Source organism: Natator depressus, chromosome 14 (genome assembly GCF_965152275.1).
Source record: "Natator depressus isolate rNatDep1 chromosome 14, rNatDep2.hap1, whole genome shotgun sequence".
Taxonomy (NCBI): Eukaryota; Metazoa; Chordata; order Testudines; family Cheloniidae; genus Natator; species Natator depressus.
In genome coordinates, this window is record NC_134247.1 from 9,925,163 (window position 1) to 9,949,174 (window position 24,012).

Below are 24,012 nucleotides of genomic sequence, written 5' to 3' on the forward strand. Positions count from 1 at the left end.
CCCAACACCAAAACCTTGAGTTTCTAGTCACAGCAGTTACTGCACCTGTGTGTTCAGCCTTACAGCTCCTGCTGTTGAACCAAACTATCCCTTCTGGGTTGCAGCAGCATCATGAACATTACTGAACTTACACTGCTCAGCTGAACATACCAACTGTACTTGAAAAGCTGGGCTCCCGAGTGTGTGGGAAAAGGCATTGAGCTAAGTTAATTAAACCCCAATGGATTGAATCAGCCTCATGGTTGCTGCACCACAGGGACACCCAATATTTCAGAACAAGCACAAGCCTGGAACGGCTGAGACTGTTGGAGTGAGAGAGGAAACGGCAAAAGCCATTCAACAGCTCTCTAGGGGCTTGATTAAAGTAGCGGCAAGGGCTTGTCTAGAAAGAGTTAGCGCACAGCAAGCTGGAGTGTAAACCTACCAGCACACTAGCTTGCTGTGCATTAAGTAGCCAAGCAGACCCTGCTAACCTGCACGGAGAAGTTTCCTACTGCACTTTGGCGTACTCCTGCTTGAAACAACTGCAGAGGAAGTAATCGGACTTCAAAAGCTTGCAGGCTAACAGAACTGCTGCCACCATCTACCTTGGGCGATGACTAAGAAAGGGGAAAATGACTCTCCATTGAAGAAACAAGGCAAGTGGCTTGTATCCCTCCCTTCGATCATAACCAGTTGTTCCTCTAAGGGCATGGCTACACTTGCAGTTGTAGAGCGCTGGGAGTTAAACCAGCCTTCGGAGACCGCAGCAGGGAAAACGCTGCTGAGCGTTTACACTCTCAGCTGCAAGCACACTGGCGGGGCCATATTAGCAGCTCTTGCAAGGCCACAAAGAGCAGTGCATTGTGGTAGCTATCCCAGCATTCAAGTGTCTGCAGTGTGCTTTTCAAATGCGGGGGGGTGGGGTGGAGTGTGACAAGGAGTGTGTTGTGTGTATGTGGAGGGAGATAGAGTGGGTTTTTGGGGGGCTGAGAGCATGTCAGCATGCTGTCATGTAAGTGCAGACAGCAGCAGACCCCCCCTCGCCTCTCTCTCACGTACTCACTCAAAGCAAGCAGCATTCCTCAGTAATGGTTCCTTTGTCCCGGAGCGGATAAGCAGCCAGCTGTCAGAAACGGAGCTTTGAAATGGCATATCCGCATTCCTACAGCGAGTTCAAAACAATGACAAGAGTGGCCACTTGACTTAAGGGGATTATTGGACGTTTCCGGAGGTCAATCAGAGTGCAGTAATGCAACACCTCGTTCACACTGGAGCTGCGGCGCTCCAGCGGGGGGCACAGCAAACGTTATTCCACTCGCCGAGGTGCAATACCAACAGCACTGTAGCCGCGGAGTCAGAGCGCTCCACGTGCCTTGCCAGTGTGGACGAGTAGTGAGCTAGTGTGCCCAGGGCTCCTTTTTTGCGCTGTAACTTGCAAGTGTAGCCAAGCAAGTCACTGGTTCCAGGTTGATTCTTGCCCTCCACACTTTCTGTGCATTGGGCAAGGGGAGAAGAAACTTGCTGCTGTTAGCTACCACTTATATACCTATAAAGTACGGGAGCACATGGCAGTATCCTTCTCCCATTCCTGCTTTTAGGCAGAAAATGCTATAATCCATTACAATATAGCCTTTTATTTGACTTCAAGAACATGTTAAAAAAGGTGACAAGAGCAGGATCAATATATAGATCAGCACAGTTGTAACCACTGGATTCATTATTTAGCACTGAGGGTTTTATTCTCCAAAGCCAGACCATAGAGGTACAAGTTTTTAGGCATCAAATCAACTTGATTCCAAAAGGTGCAGCATTTAAGTGAGATCCACTGGTTTATTGGAAAGGTAGATTGTTTCTGCCTTGCCAAAGTTCCCCATAGCACAGTTTCAGCTTATTGATGCTCTAACAGCAGAGTTCTTGCACGTGTGTTTACATAGCATTACACTGCAAAAGCTGCAAAGCTAATACTCTTAAGTTTCCTGGGTGGGGGGGCCACAGGGCTGTTTGCTATTTATTTAGGATTCTGACAACTGGAACAAGCTGCCTGAGTGTCGATAAAAGGGGTCATTTTCAAAGGGGATTGCAGCTGTACCACAGGAATGAAGTGATTTAAATACCTCATTTATGTGATTGGTTTCATTTGGGAACGGGGATAAGTATACTTTATAAAGAATCTCCACTTCAAATTGCAAAGCCAATAGTTCACTGCAAGATGCAATCCAAGATCTAGAAAAATATGGATGGGGTATTTGTTCTGACTTATGCCTCCTCCTTATCGCTCAAATAACCTTCTCCTTTTCACTTTCTAGGTTGAGGCCAGAAGCTCTTATCCATTAGAACTTTGGCTTACTCTATGAAAATAAAGTATTGGCACATTGTTTACTCTCATTATATTAAGTATCCATGCCCTTTGAATAACGGGGAAAGGAAGGTTTTTACTGAGGGATGGTTGTGTGGCACTGAGTGCATTAAAAAACAAATCTTGGATAATGCACAAGGAAAAGGAGGATCAGGAGTAGAAAGAGTGGTTCAGTATGAACACACATCTCAGTCCAAACTGGATCTGGATCCAAAATGAAGTCCTAGCACAGACATTCTGCAGCGTCTAGAAAGCAATGCCGCCTGACTCAGATGCCAAGTATCTGTTTAGGAAAAAGCATCCATAGCTTATAGAAGCAGGTTTGCTGCCTGAGGTTGAATCTTTAAAGCAGCAAACTCATCTTAATATTAGTGCATAAACAGACAGAGCATTTGGGCAATGCTCAAGGAAGCGGCTGAGTGTGTTATTTATCAGAGTGAAGTCCCCACAGGAAAAGTCCGTGTGAGCAGTATTGAGGCAGAGAATCACAGTTTACAAATTCAAAGGCAGAATTTCATTTAAGAATACCATGTATCTCTTTAAATGCCTGGCACATTTCCAAAGTGTAAAAGAGGCTAACTTTCCAAATTGTGATTGTTCCTTCTGAAGTTCAGTTTGTGGCACAAGTTCTGCTAATGCACCAGAGTTGTATATGAAAATCATGCCAGCGGGCATCCATTTCACCAGTGTTTTTGTTGTGTCACCATCCTGACCATTTTCAATGCCATGTCCCCTTGATCGGATGGTACCTACCATAGGGAAAGAGAGTGCATTATTAATTGCTATGCGGAAGCAGACAGCGAGCTCTAGATGTTTCATAGTCAAACTAATATTTAGCTTGCTTTTCTAGGACAGCCTTCACCTTGCTCCCTGATATTAGTGCATTGTGAGAGTACCTTCCAAGTGAGGATTGCAGTCAGGTAAAGATGGGGAAACAAGGCACAGACAGGTTAAAGCAGGGATCTCAAACTCGAATCACCAGGAGGGCCACATGAGGACTAGTACATTGGCCCAAGGGCCGCATCACTGACACCCTCTGCCCCCTCCCGTACCCCACCCCTTCCATGAGTCCCCACCCCTGCTCTGCCTCTTCCCACCCCTTCCCCAAAGTCCCCACCCCAACTCCGCCCCCTCCCTGCCCCTATTCCAACCCCTTCCCCAAATCCCCACCCCTGCCGCACCTCTTCTCTGCCTCCTCCCCTGAGCATGCAGCTCCCTGCTCCTCCCCCCTCCCTCCTGGAAAGCGCTAAGTGCCTGTAGGTAGGCAGAGGAGTGGGGATGCGGTGCACTGTGAGAAGGAGGAGCGGGGGGGGAGGGGAGCTTGGCAGCCCGCAGGAAATAACTCTGGGAGGGTGGGGGGGGGGCGCAGGGAGCTTGGCAGGCTGCAGGAAATAACCCAGGGGTCTCAAACACACGGCACATGGGGCTAAAGTGACTTTCCCAGGGTCAAACAGGAATATGTGGCAGAGCCAGGAAGAGAAAACAGGTCTCCTAACTCCCAGTTCTATGCCTTAAACAGAGGGCCAATCTTCCTCCCAAGTAGTAAGAACTGACAACATTAGAAGCAAATTCCATGTACCTCAAGCAGATATACAGCCATGGGAATGTCCCTAATCAAGACGCAAGCTTAGGTTCTTGCTCTAGGACTCCTGAACATAAACTGGATGGAGTTCAGAGTTTGGATGTTTTTTGTTTCCAAGGTTGCGGGAAGGAAGACAGCAGGCCTGATTCTGATCTCATGCTAGTTTTACACCAGTGGGAGTAACTTTAGTGAAGACAATAGATGTACTCCCATTTAAAAGAAAAGCCAGTGAAAGGATAATCAGCCCTTTAGTCCTGCTTTTTGGTAGTCCCACTGGTAACATTTCTGGAGGGTCATTAAGGGAGAGGATTTATATGTATTAAGACTTTTCTGCTAAGGAGGGAAATGAATAGTGCAACTAGCAGGGCATGAGGATGGCGGTTACAAATATACAATGAAAGCCTAAAAGTGACTAATTTCGGGAAATTCCACGGCAAGACCAAGAAACAGAAGTGAATTAAGATGGCTGCATTCTGAAACTGTTTCCGGCTGGGAAGCTGCTAGACACAGTTTGGTGGTAGGGCACATCTTCACTGGCAACGTTAAAGGGCTGCCACGGCAGTGCAGCATAGTCGCGGCATAGCGCTCTAAAAAAAACCCAAAAAACAAAAACCAAAAAACCCACCTCCACGAGAGGCATAGCTACCAGCCCTGGCGCACAGTCTACACTGGTACTTCACAGCGCTGAAACTTGCAGCGCTCGGGGGTGTGTTTTTTCACACCTCTGAGTGAGAAAGTTGTAGCGCTGTAAAGTGCTAGTGTAGACAAGCCCTTAAACAAGCCTCAGAGTGTTGACTGAATAGGCTTCTAATATTTGGAGTTTGCAAGGAAAGTGCAATTAAGATTTAGCCTCCTCCCATGGTTCTGTATTGTTATACAGAACATAAAGATGACATTTTTCTCAATATAGTAGATACATGTACACTGTGTTACAAAGATGGATGAAATGCAGATTACCGTTCTTTGTTCAAACAATTTAGAGACAGTATTGAATTAGGATCTGATTTTCCATTACCTTATTCAACGGTCAATTAAACCCAAGCAAAGTACTGGGTGAAAAATGCTACCAGACCAGAAAGGCAGCATTTTACAACCTGTGCTCCACACAATGCATAGTTGTTTACACCAGTACAGAGAAATGAAGAATAAGGCCCATTAAGTCTGTGCTGGGTATTATGCAAAGTCTGAGTGTAAGCCAGATCTTCAAACCAGGAAGATAATTAATCAAAGGAATAATCTACATAGTCTGATTTGGGAGTGTTCATGCAAATGTAGGAAAGCATTTAGACATATTATGCAGGGATAGCAGACAGATACATCATTTACAACTTGACTAATATTAGGTTTCTTTTGTCTTTTAGCAAATGTGCTATTTACCATGTGCCCAGCCTTTAGAATCCAGTAGAAGGCCAAGTTCTCATAGGACTTATGGAAAGCAGCTGTCTCAGAGGATTCTGGAGATACATACAGAGCCTTCCATTTTTGTTGGCTGAACTGCTTCAGTTTAGGCCATTTCAGTTTCCGAACCCATGCCTCCTGGCCTAAGTTAGGGATAGAAGAGTTATGTTTCATTATTAATTATTTATAGTAAGGCAGCATCTAAAGATCCCAACTGAGATTGGCGTCCCATTATTCTAAACGCTATATGAACAAATATATAGCAAGTATAGTCAGTCAAAAAATTTTGAATGTTCAAACCAAATTTTTGTTTGCAACCACAAAAAAACAACCACCAAAACTTTTAATTAAAAATTTCAAAGGATTTTCTTCCCCATGGGTCAGAGACTCTTGAAAATTCCAAAAGTTGACCCAGAGGTTTTGATCAGTTCTAACCATAGCAGACAGTCCTGCTCTGAAGAGCTCACAATCTAAATAGACAAGACATACCAATAGCGGGAGGGAAAGACAGACACACAGAGGAGCGAAGCAGCTTGTGCCTGGTTACCTAGCACCCTCTCCTAGCGAGATTTCAGAGTAGCAGCCGTGTTAGTCTGTATCCACAAAAAACAACAGGAATACTTGTGGCACCTTAGAGACTAACAAATTTATTAGAGCATAAGCTTTTGTGGGCTATGCATCTGATGAAGTGGGCTGTAGCCCGCGAAAGCTTGTGCTCTAATAAATTTGTTAGTCTCCAAGGTGCCACAAGTCCTCCTGTTCTTTCTCCTAGAGAGAGACGTCTCTGGGAGAAGTGGCAGCATTAGCAACTCCAGCATATTTTCATTCCCCTTCCCATACAACACCCTGAAGCCCTTCCTTGCTACACAAACACTGGCAGGTAGGAATTCCTCAGCTCAGGGGGGCACATCAGACCAATGTTAGGCGGTTCCCACCAGAATGCATGCTTGGGCAAAATAAGCCTCATTCTGGTTCTAAATGTATACCGATGCCAACACAAGCACAGGTCCTGCACGTTGCTGGATTCCCTGTCCCCAAGGTGGTAGGAATTGAGACTGTTCAGCACCTTGCAGGATCAAGCTGACAGCACAAGCTGCGATACACAAGCATATATTGGAAACACGGTCTGCATTAGGGCCATTGTTTTGCTGTTTGTTACAGTCATTCAACCAGGAGAGTCTGGAAAGACAACCTCTGTTCTCAAGAGCAAGCTAGGGAAGAGAAGAGTGTTGAGGCAACAAATCAAGAGACCAGTTCCAGGACATTTAAAAAGGCTATTGTCTTAAAACCACCGCTCAGTTACTACAGCAATTTATGCTGAAAGAAGTGCAGTTTAATTTTACCTCAAAATTAGCCATTTGTGGCACTCCAATTTGTCTTACCAGTTTTGACATCCTAAATAGCATCTATTTAAAGAATTATTGATTGCTGGGCTGTCCATGAAAAGGAATGGAAAAGGAGAGACTTGGGCCATCTATTCTTAGCAATTAGGAGCTGAGAGATTACAGCAATAAACTTGGTACAGGAGACTATTTTAATAAAGGAGAAAAAGGAAACAGAATGAAGTCTGGCAGATTTGCTGCAGAGTGAGATATTCCAGCGACACCTAATGTGGACCACAAGTCTTCATTTCACAAGTGCGGAGTCTCTTAAAGACAAGCAAAAACTTTTGAGCAATCGTGATGTACATGCGCTTAAGCTGAGCAAGCATGTGCTCTTCGGCAGGTGCACATGTCCTTCAACCCCACCTGCTCCAGACTAATCATTAGGCTCACTCATTGTGTCACTTCTGACACCATTATTAATGGTTTCTGTTGTGGTAACGCCCCGAGTCCTCAGTCAGCATTGGGCCACCTTATACTAGGTTCTGTACAAACACATAATAAGACATGGTCCCTGCCCCAAAGGGCCTGCCGTTCAATGCAATCAATATCAGTAGGGCAGGAGAAAGAAATGAAATCAATATGTCCAATTTTATATATGCACCAGTCATGTTTTACATGTATAAATATACAGTCACCTGACTGCTGCTTAGTTTGTGGTTAGTGGGCTAATTATGTGGAGGCATCAAGGAAGAAGTAGGTTGTGAGAAGCATTTGAATTAAAAGGAGGGGGTCATTGGCTTTACTGATAAATTCAGAAGGCCTTTCTCACGTAGGGGGCTGCGTGGAAGAAGGCCCATAAATTCTTGTAGGGGAAGTAGACATAATGGGTGAGCAAGGCTAGAGTGGGTGGGGTGATGTGGTCAAAGGTATGGAGGGGCAGAATTGTGAAGGACCTTAAAGGAGAGGGCAAGAAGCCTCCACCTAATCTAGTGGGTAAGGGGCATCCAGTGGAGGGATTCAAGTAGGTGTCGCTGTGTGTGGGGGGATGGTTACAGAGTCAGAGCATCAGGCCGGAAAGATGATAACTCAGTTATTCGTGCTTTGGGAGATGAGGGGCCACTTCTTTATTTGTGCTATAAAATACCTAGCACGTAGTAAAATAGTTAACAACAAAATATGCCACCAGCATAATCTGTGTTGCTTGGAAAGACATAAGAGAAGACAATGAAGTAAACCACATCCCCAGTAAATGGCTAAGGTTAGACAGGAATAATAATAACAAAAAACAAAACAACAAAAAAAACCCCAGGATCCACCCTTATTGTTGGCTCCATCTCAGGAGTAGCCAGGTTTGGATTGCTGCACTTGGCAAACTACAGTATGTTGACATAGGAGTTATGCCATAATATGTAATTCAAGAAGCTGGAGGTAAGCATGGCAGAGATGCAACTAATGCGATCAAATTCTTAGAGTGGGGCGATATCTCCTAGCACCAAGTCCCTGTGATCTGAGACCTAGCCCAGCATTTCCCTTCAAACTTAATTTCTGCTTTGCAACAGAGTTGGGAGGCAAGTTTCCAACAGTGAATCCTGTTCCTCATGGAACCATGGTTAGCAGTGTCCTCAGGACTGAGGGACAGATTCTGAGCTGCACCTCTCAAAGGTACAACTCAGAGGTGCAGCCCAACTGGAGGATGGCTGGGGAGACAAAACCATCATTGTGCCTCCCAAAATCTGGTCTGGATTGGGGTCTTATTCACCCCATAGCATAAATTAGAGCAGCCACTGGGGGCTAACTATTTATAGGCTTACCTAGGGCATTTATCACTGTAGTACCTGAGCATCTCATAATATTCATGAATTATCATCGCAAATTCTGAGGGCAGGGAAAATTTATAATCCCCATTTTCAGATAGTGGAGGAGGAAAGGTGGTGAAACTGAGGCAGAGCTGAAGTGGCTTCACCAAGGGTCACATAGGAAGCTTCTGGAACTGTCTGGAACAGAATCCCTCTCTTCTGAATCCCAAGGCAGTGGCTGCACCGCAAGACAGTCCTTCCTCTTAAGCACTTCATGCTCAGTACTAGGACGGGCAAAAATTTTCTGTCTAAACTGTGTTTCAGCAGATTGGGTATTTTGATTATATGAAGCTTTTCACAAAAAGCGGCTACTTCGTGTGGTTGATTTCCCCCCCCGCCTCCCAACAAACAAAATCTACCATGGAAGCAGGCACATATTGTGAAAAGTTTCATTTAATCTAAATACCAAATGCCTGGAAAACAAAAATATTTTCAATTTGGCTAGCCTGCTGTGGTGCCTCATGGGAATTGTAGTTTGGTTTCCTCACATCCACATTCCTTTTTACAGCTTGGGCTCCCCAGCTGGACTATATCTCCCATGATGCAACCACCTCCCATCACTACCAGGTGAGACTGTGGTGCATCATGGGAGGTGCTGGGTGAACAGAGAGCTCAACCTATAAAGAATGGAAGCATGAGGTACCCGAACTACAACTCCCTGAGGTACCATGGCAGCTTTTCTAAATTAAAATATTTTGGTTTTGGTTTTTGGGGTGTGGAAATCAAAAGGTCAACATTTTCTGCAGGAGGAAGAAAAAAAAAAAAAGCCTGTTTTCCAAACAGCTCTACTCAATTCCCGTTTGCCAGCAGAACTGGTTGCCATGTGGACAGCCTGAGTGTGCAGCTGTTACTTTAGATGGCTGGATGAGGAGAGCCGCACTGACAACTTCAGCAGACTGCGCTGGAACTACTGGCACATACGGAAGCTTTGCATAATTTACTGAGTGACTCATTGTGCCCATTTTGGTGCCTCTTTTAGGATGTCTCATCCCCCTGTGTATGTTTTATAAGCCACTTGCAACTTCGAAAGAAACAGTCTTTGTTTAAAAAACTGCTTGAAAGTCACTTTTCAAATCTGCTTTTAGTGATCTTATTTTGCCACAGAAGGGGAGAAAAAAACTGGCCTCATTTACTGCCAGTCACATCAGCACAGAGTTAATGCTCCCAGCAAAATGAGCTTTAATCTAATTAACTGAAAATTATTTAGGGATAGTTATCTATCCAGCACTGCAAACAGATTTTTCTAGGTCTGTTCAATAGCTTCAGTGGAAAGCTACATGGAAGAAGCAGCCATACCCACCTATGCTTGCTCAAGATGAAAGGCTCCCATAGCCTCATGTGAGCAGAAAGGAGGGGAACCACACCCATGGGTCTGACCAGGCTGGGGTAGTCAGAGGGCAGCCAGCTCCCTCGTGTCCTTCCAAAAAACTATGACAGGGACTCTCCAGGGATGCAAAAATGTGTCTGGAATATATGGGCCATGTTGCTTCTCCCAGCAGCAGTCAGGGTGCTCTGCCAAGAGTACTAAGAGACATCATGGAGGAGGAGCACCAGGAAGCAGTTGGAGGCACTAACCCCTACATAGAGCTGCCCTCCCCTCACTGCACCACAGAATGTGGGGGGGTGGGGAGGGAGGGGAAGGGAAGGAATCTGGATTTTGGTAACTGAATTCCTGGTCTCTTCTGGGAACAAACCCAGCTTAAACCCTCTCCAAGAAAACTATAAAGTGAAGAAGATCTATATGTCTCTTGCCTGTGTTCCTGAAAGGGTGACAGTGTGATTTGTAAGATATACAAATGTACCTCAATGCAGAGGAAGGATAGTCCATTGGGAAATCTGGGTTCACTTCCCTGCTCTGCCACAGACTTCCTGTGTCACCCTGGGTCAGTCTCTTAGTCTTTTCATGCCTTGGTTCCCCATCTATAAAACAGGGAAAATGGCACTGCCCTTCCTCATAGGGGTGTCGTGAGGATAAATACATTACAGACTGTGAGGTGCTTAGGTATTTTAGTAGTGGGACCACGTAAGTAATATAGATGGGGGCTTGTATAGGGGCTGCCATACAGATTCAAGTACAAATGTTAATAACCAGTGTACGTCTTTCTCTTCAGAGAGAAGAAGAATAATGAATGCTTACCCATTGTGTCCACAATGAGATCCAGCTGTCCGTTATAGACAGTAACATTGACATTGGCTGCCAGCAGCGCATCCACAATATCAATGACAGGCTTCATGAAGTCTTCAGCCATGTGTAAGAAGACTTCTTCTGACTGACCTATTCATATGGATCCAAACATGAAAGACAGTGCAATTGACTAAGTGTGTCATCTTTAAACTGCGGCATCAGCAGCAGGGCTGGACAAGAGTTGTGAAATACAATTTGTTGCTGCAGAAAAGCAACCACTAGAACGGTACATTCCAGACCACAATGATCAGTCTGAGTGACTGGAGAGAAATGGAGAACGGCCAAGTTCCACATACACACAGGGGATATCAAAGCAGCACAGCACATGTTTCTAACAGTACTAAACATGCGGATTTGTCAGTTTCCATCTCCCATTACAGATCTGGAAGGGTCCTGGCAGGTATTCAGCATTGCTCTCTAATGTTTCCCTCTGGTTTGATTTACACCCTCCTTTCCCTGAGCTCTCACAGCACTGGCTTTCTGGCAGAGGAGAATGGCTAGGAATCCTTTTGGCAGACTGAGTTGCACAGATAGTTTTCAGCTGCTCAGGTATGAGGCATACTCTCCCTTCCAGGGTGTGCACCTAGTTAGACCCTAGCAGGCTAGAGAGGAAGTCACAAGGACCAGAATCATGCCTATGCCCATAGGCCTGCCCAGTTCCCTGTTGTGGGTTCTTTTTAGGAGCCTGTCCTACAGTTGGGCCCAAGCAGGATGAGAATTTTAACAAGCAAGTCAGGGAGACTTTATGTGGTAGAGCATCAGGACTGCTTTGAACAGACTACAATACTGTGTAAGTGACAAGCTGCCCATAAGAGCCATGTCAGAGGGTAGAGTACCTCCCCATCTGATATAGTCAGGAATGATTCTCAGCTTCTTTCGGATGGGTCCATTCATCAGGTCACTTAAGCTGTCCTTATGCAGACGTTCGACATGGCGCTGATAAAGTTTAACTGAAAGGAAAGAAAAGAGTTTATTCTGCAGCACAGGGTGTTGGATTTAAAGATGATGGATAGGCACTAAGATGGTATCTGATAAACAAACACCACAAGGCAAAAACAAGTTTTATCAAGGCTCATTCAGTTCAGATCTAAGAAACTCTTTTCTACTGAAACTGCAATAGTACACAGAGAAAGAGACTTGCTGATTTTTAAGAGGTCTACAGTAGAAGACAGAATCAGCCTATAGCATGGTCAAAAGATAGATGAGGAACAGAGTCATTATCTTGTTCTTTTTTCTGCCAGTGCATATTGTTCCCAACACTACATTTCTGGGGCTAAGTTTCTGCTTTAGCTAGTAAGCCTGAACATAAACTCTTCTCATCACCAGACGAGTTAGTTTTGAGCTGCAACCACTTGTTACTTTTAAAAGTAAGCAGGGCTCTTCACCTCATCCCTCCACCCCCATCTGTCTCTGGGAGCCAACAGAGACGGTAATAAAAACAATTATTTTATTTCCATGTAAATATTTAAAGGTGATGAAGAAGTGATGTCGTGAAGGCTGATGGAGGCCAGTGTCTAATCAGATCATCTTATTCAAGTGTTTGGAGGACATAATTAGTTCATAGGTTGTGAAGCTCCAGAGTAATGTATTTACTACTGCCCGTGACTAATATCCAGAGGGCACAGGGTGTATCTAGGTGGAAGTATATGACACAAAAGAGCTGTGGTATATCCCTCAAGAGGATTCTTCAAGCCCTCCCTGTATGGAGGCCAGTAAATTCAGTACTTGAGAACACTCGGCATCTTCGCAAGATGTGGTAGCCACAGACAGTAGCCTACCACCTACAACCACAGGTCTGGGTGCTCAGCACCTCTGCATATCAGGCTCTTGGAAGCTTAACTTCATAAACATGCTCCCCTCAGCTTACTAAGATTGATATTTTCATGTTTCGAGGCTTTGAGGTCTGGAGACTTCTTGGCTAGGATGTTATAGAAATTCACGTTGTCCGTGTTCTGAAAGAGTGAGAGAAGAGGATATATCAGACTGGACATTTTATTTCAATAGCTATAAGAGAAACATCTCTCTAACACATGAGGGTTGCACTCTCCCCGCAGACCAGAGAGGGGTCAATGTTCCCTACTTAAATGGGGCCCTATTCTGTTCCCTGTTCTGGCCCCTATTTTGAGGAAGGCCTTTTTGGAAGGGCCTTTGGTCCCTTGCTCCCCTCCTTTTTGATGATGGATTTTGGGAAAGGGCTTTTTCCAGTTCCCAAAGTTCACATACAACTGTGTTTGAGAGAGAGTGAGGGAGAGCATACACCTTGCTACTGATTTTCTTTCCTAGCCTTGAAGAGGCAGGAATCTCCTGGAATCCCACCACCCCATCCATGGCTCCAGAGACTTTCCACCAGCTGCAGCCATAGCCTCAGTGCCACCGATATCCCAGATGCTCCCTTCAGCTAGACCTTGCTCAATATGAGGCTTCCCATTTCTCAGTTTCCTCCTATCACATCAGCCTCAGCCATCCCATGTGCTCCCTTTTGATAGTGTCAATCAATATCTGGCATCCATATTCTGGAACAACTGATGCAACCAATTCATCATATCTAGATGAATCCAAGAACTGTGGATTCACCACATCCCTAATACAGCCAACAGACTGGACATGGACCAGAGAAGAGGTGTGTTTCCATTAAAGTTACTCAGAATTAAAAACAAGACCCAACAAATTTCCCATAATTAAATTTTAAATATTTAGATGTTCTGATGTAGAAGTCAGAAATCATTCCATTGCAACAACCAAAGAGGAGCAGCTGTGCCATCCCTGTTACATACACATTGCAGCTGGGAGGAATGGTTACACGGGCTTGGAGAGAAAGGCAAAAAGATAGCCAAAGTATCATGCTAGAGCATGAAATGAGGAAGTGAAACCAGTCATGCACAGAACACTAACAATTGCAAGACAGCCAGAAACGAGAAGCAGTTTTTAGCTTAGTCTTTCAGTTTTAGTACAGCATTAGGTGACTTTTTTTTTTTTTTTTTTAAAGTCACATAAGTGAACCATATCACTGTAAAACACCTACTTTGGCCCAACCAAGCAGGTTTTTAAAGTTAAGCTTGAGTAGTACCACTGAAGTCAATGGGCTTATTCATGTGCTCTAATTTAAATAATCTGTTTAAGTGCTTTACTGAATCAAAACCTTAGTGTTGTACTGCTTTGCACACATCTGGGCCTCATTCTCCATTGCCAACCACCTTGGGTAGTCATTTACACCAGTGCAAAGAGAGCACCAAATGCTTTCAAGTCAGCATGGTAGCACACGGAGTGCACTGGTGTGAACAACTGTACAAGGAGCAGGGTAATAGAGAATCTGGCCTATCTGTACATTAATAGCAGAGCGTTACCTGAATTTGTTCATTTCCATAAGCCATTAGCATAAGTTACTTACTAATCTTGATGCCAGACAGCATTTTCTTACCTGTTCAACTACTTCCTCGGTTTGACTCCAGAGCTCAGTGGCCAGTGTGTATTGCCCTTTATTCACTGCATTCATGACCTTTTTGGCAGCAGCAGTCACCTCCACTAGACCTTGATCATCAAGGAGAGACTGGAATGCAAACAGGGAGAGACCAACCAATTGCTCATGGAAAGAATTTGATTTGAGGTCATAAGTCAATGTCATGCCCTGTTAATTACCAGTATAATTACCAGTATACTGGTTGAAAGCTAACCTAGAAATGGAAGTCCCCTCTTGGATTTAAATTGTATAGTGTAAGGTCTTGAATGAAGCCTTAAAAACCAGAACAATTATTGCAAATAGCCGAGATGGAGTAGATACTTACAGTGCTGTAAAGGTACGGCCCCCATGAAAGCACAGAATCTAGAGAAACAAAATAGGTTTCAAGGATCTAATAATTTCTCCAACAAAATTTTCCCTCTAAAATAGCAGGAATAATAGTGATGGCAGCATAGAGAGGCAAAGATGAATTACTCAATAAAGAGGCATTGTCAGATCAAATTTAGAACAAAATTTAGGCATTGAAGCTGTTTACAAAATCTAAACCCACCACCATGACATTAGCTCTCCACATGTTAGCCAATGGAAGCCGTTTAAAGCAACCAATAGACATTTATCCTGCAGCATTTGCAACTCAAACATTGCAGCACAGTGCTAGTGCATGAGAACACGTAGACAGATTTGTGTAGTCAATGTTCACCTGTTTGCAAACAGTGCAAGAGGACAAAAAAATATAAATAAGTCATATTTTTGAGGATAAGTTATAAGCTAGGGTAGGGGAAGATTGTTTAAGGTAAGCCTATAGCACCCCACTCTTCTAACTTCCCGCATCTAAGTCCAGATCCTCCAATGGGGCTTGCCCATGTAGATCTCACTGCAGGATCAGTACCCTAAGAAATGCTTTGATGTGGTCCTTCATCTCCACCTCTTTCTCCCCAAGCAGTCATCCCAGCTTTGTTGACTATCACACTGCTATGGCTGGTGGCTTCTAATGTTAGCGGTAAATTTAGAGACGGTTGGTAAAACGCAAACAGTAGTTTAAAAGCCAGATGTGGTAGAAATTTAGAAACACTTAGACCTCCTGACGTAAAGCTCCCTACCTACTGTAAAGGCTAAAAGGTAAAACAAGCATTTTCCTACCTGCCATTTTTTAAGTGTGCTTGGATAACATAAGGCCAAACTATTCAAGAGTGGACACCTTTGATCTGCTGTTCAGAGGTGCAGGGTTCAGGTGGAGTCATGGGTTCTCAGTATTTCTGAGAAATCATGCCTCAAGCAGTCTCACATTTGAGTTTCACAGTTTCTGGATGCCCAAAAGTCAATGGCCCCCAAATCAAGGAGCATGCCAAATCGGTTGCAGTCTTGTGAATCCTTCAGTGGCTAAGCCTTAACTGAAGCATTTGTTTACTGAAACACTTCAGACCTTTTAGTGACTTTTAGGGACACTCCCCTGCCACCCATCTAAAGGAACATGAGTTTGTTACGAGCTTTGTCCTGAGGCCATTTTGAATTTCTGACCCCTCTAGACTGGGGCTAGTTTAATTACAGCTCCTTGAAACATCAATGTACATTTACCCTGATTAGATTTCCTGCATTCACTGGAGATCTGCTCCATTTAAAGTCGGTACAGACAGTATTCAAGACAGATGTGGGCTTTTTGGGGAGAGGGAGAAGTTCACAAAAATCCTATAAACATACCTAGAGGAGAAATCCATGAATCTCCGAGAGCAGCCCCAACAAAATTGCACTCTATGCTCCCATTGTGAATAGCCTTTAAAAATAACGTAAAGAGAGCTTTTAACGCACATTTAGGTAAACAAGGATCTTCTACCTAGTTCTTCTCCTTAACCAGCAAATGGTAGAAACAGGCTTCACAATGCAAGATAAGCAGAAGTGCCTTTGTGTTACAGGAAACAACCCTTTAATTTTAACTAGCATCAAGACACAATGACAAATGAGATCTGATGAGAGTCCATTTATGTCCCAAATGACTATCAATTCATCATTGTCACTTGTCTTAGTAAGAGGAGGCTCTGTAAGAGTCGCTGAATTCATTCTTGAATTTCATGGCCTGACAGGATTACCACAGGATAAGACAACAGCACCAGAGGAGGCTCAAGTGCAGAAGGAAGATAGGAAGGGAGTACATGGTTTGCATGTACACTGTATCTATAAAAGCCAGTTATGGAAAAGCTCAAAGTTTTATGAAATTTCTAATTCAGTGTGAGCCTTTGAGAATAAGCTGCTTCTTTCAGTGATCTCGAGTCCTCAAAAGCCTTGTCACTTGTCAGAGACAAATGGTGTATTCAAGGCTTTGTTGAATCATCCGAGTCAAGCAACAGACTCTGGGCTAGAGAATTTATGAGGCAGATTTTCAAAGGCACAAATGAGAATTGGGTGCCCAACTCCAACTGACTTTCAGTGGGAGTTGAGCACCTAACTACTCTGTGTGCCTTTGAAAATCAACCCCTGCAAGGCTGCCTGTGGTCCATTTAACCCCTGAGACCTGGGGCACAATGTAGTCATTTTCTAGTTATCCACTTCTTAGCTTGGCTAAGATCTTTCTCTTCTACAGTGAAGAAAGTTTACTCTCTAAAAAATGAAAAAGCTTCTACTCAAAAACAAAAATCAACACACCATTAGACCTTTCTTTAAGACATGAGAAATACACATGCCCCCAAGGAAGACGCTGTTATTCACTCACATAGGGAAGGAACTGCTTTACCTTGTACAGCTCTAAAGCAATACCAGCTGCCATTTTTCCTCCATAAGATTCTGAGAAGATGTAGAATGGAATAGTCTGGAAAAGGAAACCATACAATAAGGCTATTAGACTCCCAGCACAATATACATTTTGCCCACCCTCCGCCACCCACATAAAATCCAAACTGCACCTGCTCATCCCTCAAACACTCGATATTTTGTTTGTTCATTCTGAGTTGCACCTAGAGAGGCTACGATCCTACAATGCTGTATGCACAGAGCTTCTTTGTCTTCAGTGGGGCTCACTACAGGCACAAGAATCCACCGGCCTGAATGGAGGATTGGGGCCAAGGACAGAAGCACAAATAAATGCAGCTGCAATAGATGTCAATTAGACATCCAATTTCACCTTTAAGTCAGCAGGAGAAAAAAAGGACATGAGTTGTGCCTGCAGGTTTAAAACAAACAATAGGAAGTACTTCTTCACCCAATGCACAGTCAACCTGTAGAACTCACTGCCAGGGGATGTTGTGAAGGCCAAAACTAACGGGGTTAAAAAAAAATTTAGATAAGTTCATGGAGGATAGGTCCATCAATTGTCATTAACTAAGGTGGTCAGGGATACAACCCCTGCTCTAGATGTCCCTAACCTCTCGCCGCCAGAAGCTAGGAGTGGACGACAAAGGATATATCACTCGACGATTGCCCTGTTCTTTTCATTCACTCTGAAGCACCTGGCGTTGGCCTCTATTGGAAGACGGGATACTGGGCTAGATGTACCATTGGTCTGAGACAGTATGGCTGTTCTAATGTGCAGTAGCTAGTGGCGTATGCTACCTTCTGGAGAGGCTGTTTTCTTCCTCTGTCTAGCTGTTTACTAATCCTCTCTGATGCCTTGGTTAGAACCACATTTTTCTTTAATGCTATTAAACAAAATTAGAGTTCCTTACCTGGAATTCTTTCATCAACTTGAAGAATTCTTTAAGAAGAACCAGCATATCGGAAGATACAGTGGAGAGATCTTTTGCAAACGCATTACTATCATTTGAGTAACTGAATCCAGTGCCAACAGGATTATCGACAAACAGTACATTGGCTGCCTGCAGCTATACAACCAGGAGAAAATAGATTTGTATGAAGTCTCCATTCAATTACCAATACGTGCAGATTTCCCCTTTCCCCAGTCTCAGACAAATTCACCGAACCATGTTTCCTCCACCAAATCAAATGGGTAAGCCTATGCTTAAATGAGCTGCTCTTAGCAGCTGTTTCCCGAACTACAGCATTTTAGGGATAAAGTATTCAAAGATAAGCAAGTTATTGCAAACATGTGGAGGAGGATGGTTCGATACCACTTTAAATGTGTTTGTTGGATTAAAAGTAGAACTACAGAAAAATTTTATCTTGGGACATGCTGAATTTAAGATGGACACTGTATTGCTTGGGGCATTTTTGTCCTGGTCAATCACCTGACTAAGAAAGCAAGGATCTCATCTATAAGTCAATGAGTGCAAGCTAAGATTACCAATCATAAGCTTTCTACTATACCCAGGTTGTATTTCTTGGTTTCAGTTCTGCATCCAAGGGACCAATTTCTTCAAAGTTCCCAAATCCACAGCCTGAAGCTCCTGGACCTCCCTATGGGGGAAAAACAAAACAAGAAAGCTGATTAGAATCTGGGGAATCAAGACAAACCAATAGAGTTAGATCGCTGGAGTTACACAGCAATAGTTTGGGTGCTGCATGCTAAAATGCAAAGGGAGCCCCTGTCTTCCTTCATTATATATATATGCCCTGTTTGTGGAGAGAGGAATTTAAAAGACTCAATCATTAATCTGTGAAAGCATTTGATTATCTTTAGGCTAGGCAGATACCATTCTGAAGCTTTTCTTCCCATCCAGAGCTGAGCACACTTCAGTGCAGTAGGTTATGGAAGAGTCAGCTACTGAACTGGTGCATGCATAAGAGTCACTTTTCCCCAGGTGCACAGCATGTGCACTACACATTGCAGAATTAATCTAGAATGTGAAAGACTGAGTCAACTGGTGGATTATATTCAACATTAGCTCCTGTAATATAGTGTCTAGGATTTGTGTGTGTATTATACACACACACACACACCATTGCCTTGAACTTCTCTGATTGGATAGAACTGGTCTCCACTCTAAAATAAAAAGTCCCAATCTTTTCCCTCTCTCCATACAGAAATCTCTCTAGGCCTCTTATCATTTTCACCAATTGTCTCTGACTTCAGACAGCTGGATCTGCTCTTTAGTTATGCGTTCGCAGGGTGCCTAGCACAAAGGGATTGAGGCCACTAAGTGCAATCACGATCCAAAGAATAACGAACTGTCTTGATTTCTGCTACACGCTTCTTGATATAGGGTGATCAGAATTAAACACATATTCCAGGTGAGGTGTCCCATTAATTTAGATAATTGCTTGACAACATATTCAATATTCTTTTCTAACCTGAAAACCTAGTTCAGACAGGACTCAGAGAATAAGTCATAGCTCAAAATCTTATTTCTGTGTAGCTAGAATATCATGGCAGATCAGTATGCTGAACGGTACAGAAATCAAGATTCCTTTTAAAACGGCTTTCACAATATCTTACCTGAAGCCACATAATGAGAGGTAATTCCGTGAAATTTTTGGCAGAGTTGTTTGCATAGTAAAGCCACCAGAACATGCTTGCATTGCTTCTGACTGTTACATACCCCCATGCTTCTTTCTGTTCTTTTGATTGCTTTATAACTGCACCTAAAGAAAAGGGGTATCCGATTCAGTTGAGTAGAGTGGGCATTTGACCAGTCCAAAAATAATTGGTCAGCGACAGGTCAAGTATTGTCAAATCGTCAAATATTTTACAGAACTAATTTATTATAACAGTAACAACAGTAATAAAAAAGAAAAAGACTTTATGGTCTGCAGTAGGCTAGGCCTTAGATAAATGCTTATGCCTAACTACAAAAAGTAAGTTCTTAACTCAGTTATTTTAACTCAGACAAATATGAAACACAATGAAATGAAGTTCTAAAAAATGAAAGAATGGCATCATGATGCAATCACAAAGGTAGGTCACTGCCTATATCAGAGCATTCTCGTTAGGATAACTGATGGTGATCAAATAATAGCTGGTCAGTTGACATTATTTGTCAACTGACCAGCTTGCCAAACCTAAATTAGCATGTGAAACATTTGACCTTGAAACGTTTGACCAACAGAGACTTGGCCGAGACCCATTAGTTTTAATTTTGGGTGTGGTAATTACAAACACTCTCATTCAAAGATATTTACTACTGAACAAAACACCTGAATCCTGACTCCACTCACACTTCCACCCAAATCCTGCAAATATTTAAGCACTTGCATAACTTTGACTTCATCAGGTCTACCCACAGGAATGAAGTTATGCATGTACTTAAGCGTTAGCAGGATTGGGGCCTTCCATTATCTTTACCACCAGTGCAGCTGTCCAAATGCTGGAATAAATTTTCTAGAACACACATGCCTTTAAGTACTTGTAAAGAGCAGGGCTGAAATACTGGTGCCATTGAAGACAATGTCAAGTCTTCCATTGACTGTAATGGGGCCAAGATTTCAGCCTCAGGGTATAACAGTTTGGTCCCAGTCTTACACGCACGATCAAATCATGTTATTATAGTATCCAAATATTGTTAAGTTTAGGGCCCTAAGAAAAGTCATCATTAGGGCCTGATCCAAAGCCCAGTGAAGGCAGCTGAAGACTCATATTAACTTCAGTGGGCGTAATCTACTATGGTGTATGATGCAGATGCGTTGTAGGGAGCAGATCTTTAAAGCTTAAACCCCTCCCTAGTCTTCTTTATCACAAAATAGTCACTAGAACAATATGGACTGTCCAGTAACTGAGAAGCAGGTTGGTCAGTAAAGATGCCCTAGTGCATAGTACTGGAATGATTCCATCTATTTTGTCAGAAATTTGGGTTAAGAACTGCTCCACATCTGTGCAACAGCAAGTTAAAGTGCTTGCTTATTCTGAATGGGCGCCGTTTCACTTGGATTTCAGGAGCAGCAGCATGAATGGCCTTGAACGAGCCTACAATCTGCTAGCAGCGTTATCAGAATGTTTTGAAAACACTGCAAGTAGAGGAAGGGTTACCATGTAGAATGATATTATAAACAGAATTGGTTTAGCCATGTTCTCTTTAGCTCTGAAGTGACTCTTTGATATTTTTCTTGATACTTTGTAGCATCAAGAATCCACATTCATTCTTACTGCCAAGATGGACGTCAGCTCATCAGTTCACATCGTGTCATGGTTTCAAAAATAAGGATAGCACCCTCGACCGGTCCTCAGCATTAGACTGTGTCATTAGTTGACAAGCTATTTGGGACTATTAACATCACCTAAAAATGCTATCTGCTTTGAAGTGCAACAATGCGTTTGCCTTATAATCAAGAAAAAGTCTCTGCTGCCCATACAAGCAATGACCTCCGAGAGAGAGTTTGGTATCAAGCTCTAAAGACCCATGGTCCTGATACTACAACTGGATCCAGAACAGCAGACCATGTGCCTATGGGGAGGCCCACTGAAGTGGATGCAAGGATCTGCATAGGATCCAGGTCCAATTGCAGGATAGGGGCCTTAATTTTCAGGCAGCTTCACTTCAGGGAATACTCCATTACCCAGTATCAAAGAGCTTGGATCACAGAAGCTGAAGGTGGAAGCCAAAAGGCCAGGCCACAAGAATCTTGTGGTAGGAAGGAAAGTCAGCCTCAAGTAAACTAAAATGTTTGCAATTAAACCACATAAATTTCCCAGTAGAAGTGTGCTTCTAACTTTAAATCAGTTATTAGGAGTTAACTGGGCAGTTGCTTACAATGGTCAACATCGGTGTGTCTTGAAGTTATTTTTCTAACTTCAGGAAAAATCCTGAAGCTGGGCTTGAAAGCAGTTTAACAACTGAAGTGCAGAGGGGAGCCTAATTTTTACAAGGCCTTGTCTTGTTTATAACCCCCTAAATGTTGCATTATACAATTGCTTGCAGTAAATCAGAGAGGTGCAATTTGAACAAGGAATATTGTTTTTTCAGCTTGTTAACTATTTGTTAGTCTCTAAGGTGCCACAAGTACTCCTTTTCTTTTTTCCTTTTTGTGTTTTCAATTTATTTTGTTATTTCAAGAACCCTAGCAGTCCAGTGAGATCATCAATTGTATGACCCCTCATCTAAAACCTAGGCTAATAGATCATGTGCATAGACAATTATCCACATAAGACAAACAATGTCTCCCCACCTATATCTTATCAATAGCCCTGACAGTAAGCTCCAAAACGTCTCAGTTACATTATTCTTAGTTTTATCTGAGAAAAGTTTTTAAAGTATTTATCTGAGAAAGTTACACAACAGAGACTTATCTTCACTTGTCCTGGGAGACCAGGGATGGTGGGGAGGGTGAGAGAATCAGCAGAGTTTAGAGCATTAGATTCCATCTAAATCCTGTTCTATGTAACAACCTGGCATCTTTAACCCACCCCACACTAGGTTGATGCTTTTCAGCTAGGGGCAGTGGACTCTTTTCTCCAGGAAAAAGGTCAGCCACATAATAAACACTGTCACTATAGCTTAAGGGTGCACAGCACAGAGCTCTAAATTAAAGAGAGGCACATCATGTTCAAATTAAAGCACCACCCCCAACAAAAAAATTTTTGACACACCTGATTTTCAGACTTGATCCCCAAACCTACAATCCTGAGGTTGTGCAGACTGACCCATGCAGAGTTCTATTAAAGTCCATGGGGCTCCATGTGGGGCAAAGGGCCATTCACATGTTCCTTATTGAAGGATCAGGGCTTCGGACAGCAGTTCTTATGCATACCACATAAATAAAAGACTGCCCATCACTTCAGTAATGCAAAGCTACTTTTATGGGAGTAAAAAGAAAGAGCTACTCCTACGGATGGGTGGGGTGCAGAATACTCCTGCAGCAGATGTATATGTATGTTCTAGGACACTGGATCAGATCCCTGACTCACACAAATACTTGCCATTGATTTCAGTGGGGGTACTTACATGTGGTGAAGTTACATATATTCTTCGGGCCTGACCCTGAACACGCTTGGTAACTTTTTCCATTGCGAAAGACTAAGTGAAGAGCCAGAGCGTTCCAAGAAAGGGATTACATAATTAACGTCGCCGGCTAGGCAAAGCTTAAACCAGTGTGAGCCTGGAACAGACCCCCTTAAAAAAGGCTCAGGCTTTGAAAGCGCAGTACAAAACTCTCAGCACATCTGGATTTAGATGCTTCTGCCAGGGCCTAGCACAAAAAATATCTGGGGGGTGGGTATGTAGGGTAAAAGGAGGCATCATTCATTCCTTAGTGTTCACCTAACAAGAATAAATGCCTGAAAGTTCAACAAGCCATAAAACAGTCGGTTTAGAGCAAGTTTAGGAGAAAGGTGCTTGCGAGTAATGTCCATCACCCCTAGCTTCGATAACTCCTCATGGACACTCAGCCCCCTACCAAACATACCTGAGCCCAACGTCAGCAGGAAAAGCAGCGGGATAACATGCTGGCTAAGCAGCAGCTCCATCTCTGCAGCAACTGGGGAGTTTCCTGACTGAAAATCATATGACTCGGGTCTCTAGTCAGCTGCGTAGTGAAAAGGGAAGTGCTGGCTCTCTGGTTGTATAGGGAGCCGGTTACTGCCCCAGGGCGCCCTCTCTCCTCCCCTGCATGGTAAATACAACAGACATCTGTGCTGCAGTCAAGATGCCAGTTACACTTAACATGGTTCTATCTGCGCGGCTAGATTTAGCTGCCTTGCCAACCTGGCTGATTTCCCCATGTTATGCTACAGAATTTATTGGGCTTGTCTACTTGAGAACTACTGGTTTTTCTGATGCTGGACACTAAATCCAGCCTGTGAGATGAGGAAAGGAATTGTGTATAAAATCACCGAGTGATTTGTGTGTGCTAAAAGGATTTACAATCATTCTATTTCCACAACTTTTCTAGTGATTTAGGTTTTCCAGATTCATTCTTCCTGGAGACATAATCCTAAGGAAATATTTCTCTCTCCTTCTCTCTCTCTCTCTCTTTTAATGCCCACATATCTCAGATTCTCATTTCATGCTATTCAGATTTGACACTTTCTAGAAGAACTACTTGCTCTTCTCTTGCA

General features: G+C 43.3%; 1 protein-coding gene across 1 annotated transcript; it reads right to left on the reverse strand.

Annotated features, from left to right (window-relative positions):
* Nucleotides 1–1,599: 1,599 nt before the first annotated feature.
* Nucleotides 1,600–23,489, reverse strand: SCPEP1 (serine carboxypeptidase 1). The gene is made up of 13 exons (XM_074971913.1): nt 23,361–23,489; nt 19,462–19,607; nt 18,393–18,482; nt 17,795–17,950; nt 16,867–16,941; nt 15,840–15,912; nt 14,467–14,504; nt 14,103–14,231; nt 12,552–12,636; nt 11,521–11,634; nt 10,637–10,774; nt 5,298–5,461; nt 1,600–3,087 (listed from the first exon to the last, which is right to left on the reverse strand). The coding sequence occupies exons 1-13, from the start codon at nt 23,419–23,421 to the stop codon at nt 3,019–3,021; spliced, it is 1,338 nt and encodes a 445-aa protein (XP_074828014.1). The 5' UTR covers nt 23,422–23,489; the 3' UTR covers nt 1,600–3,018.
* Between the last annotated feature and the right edge of the window lie 523 nt (nt 23,490–24,012).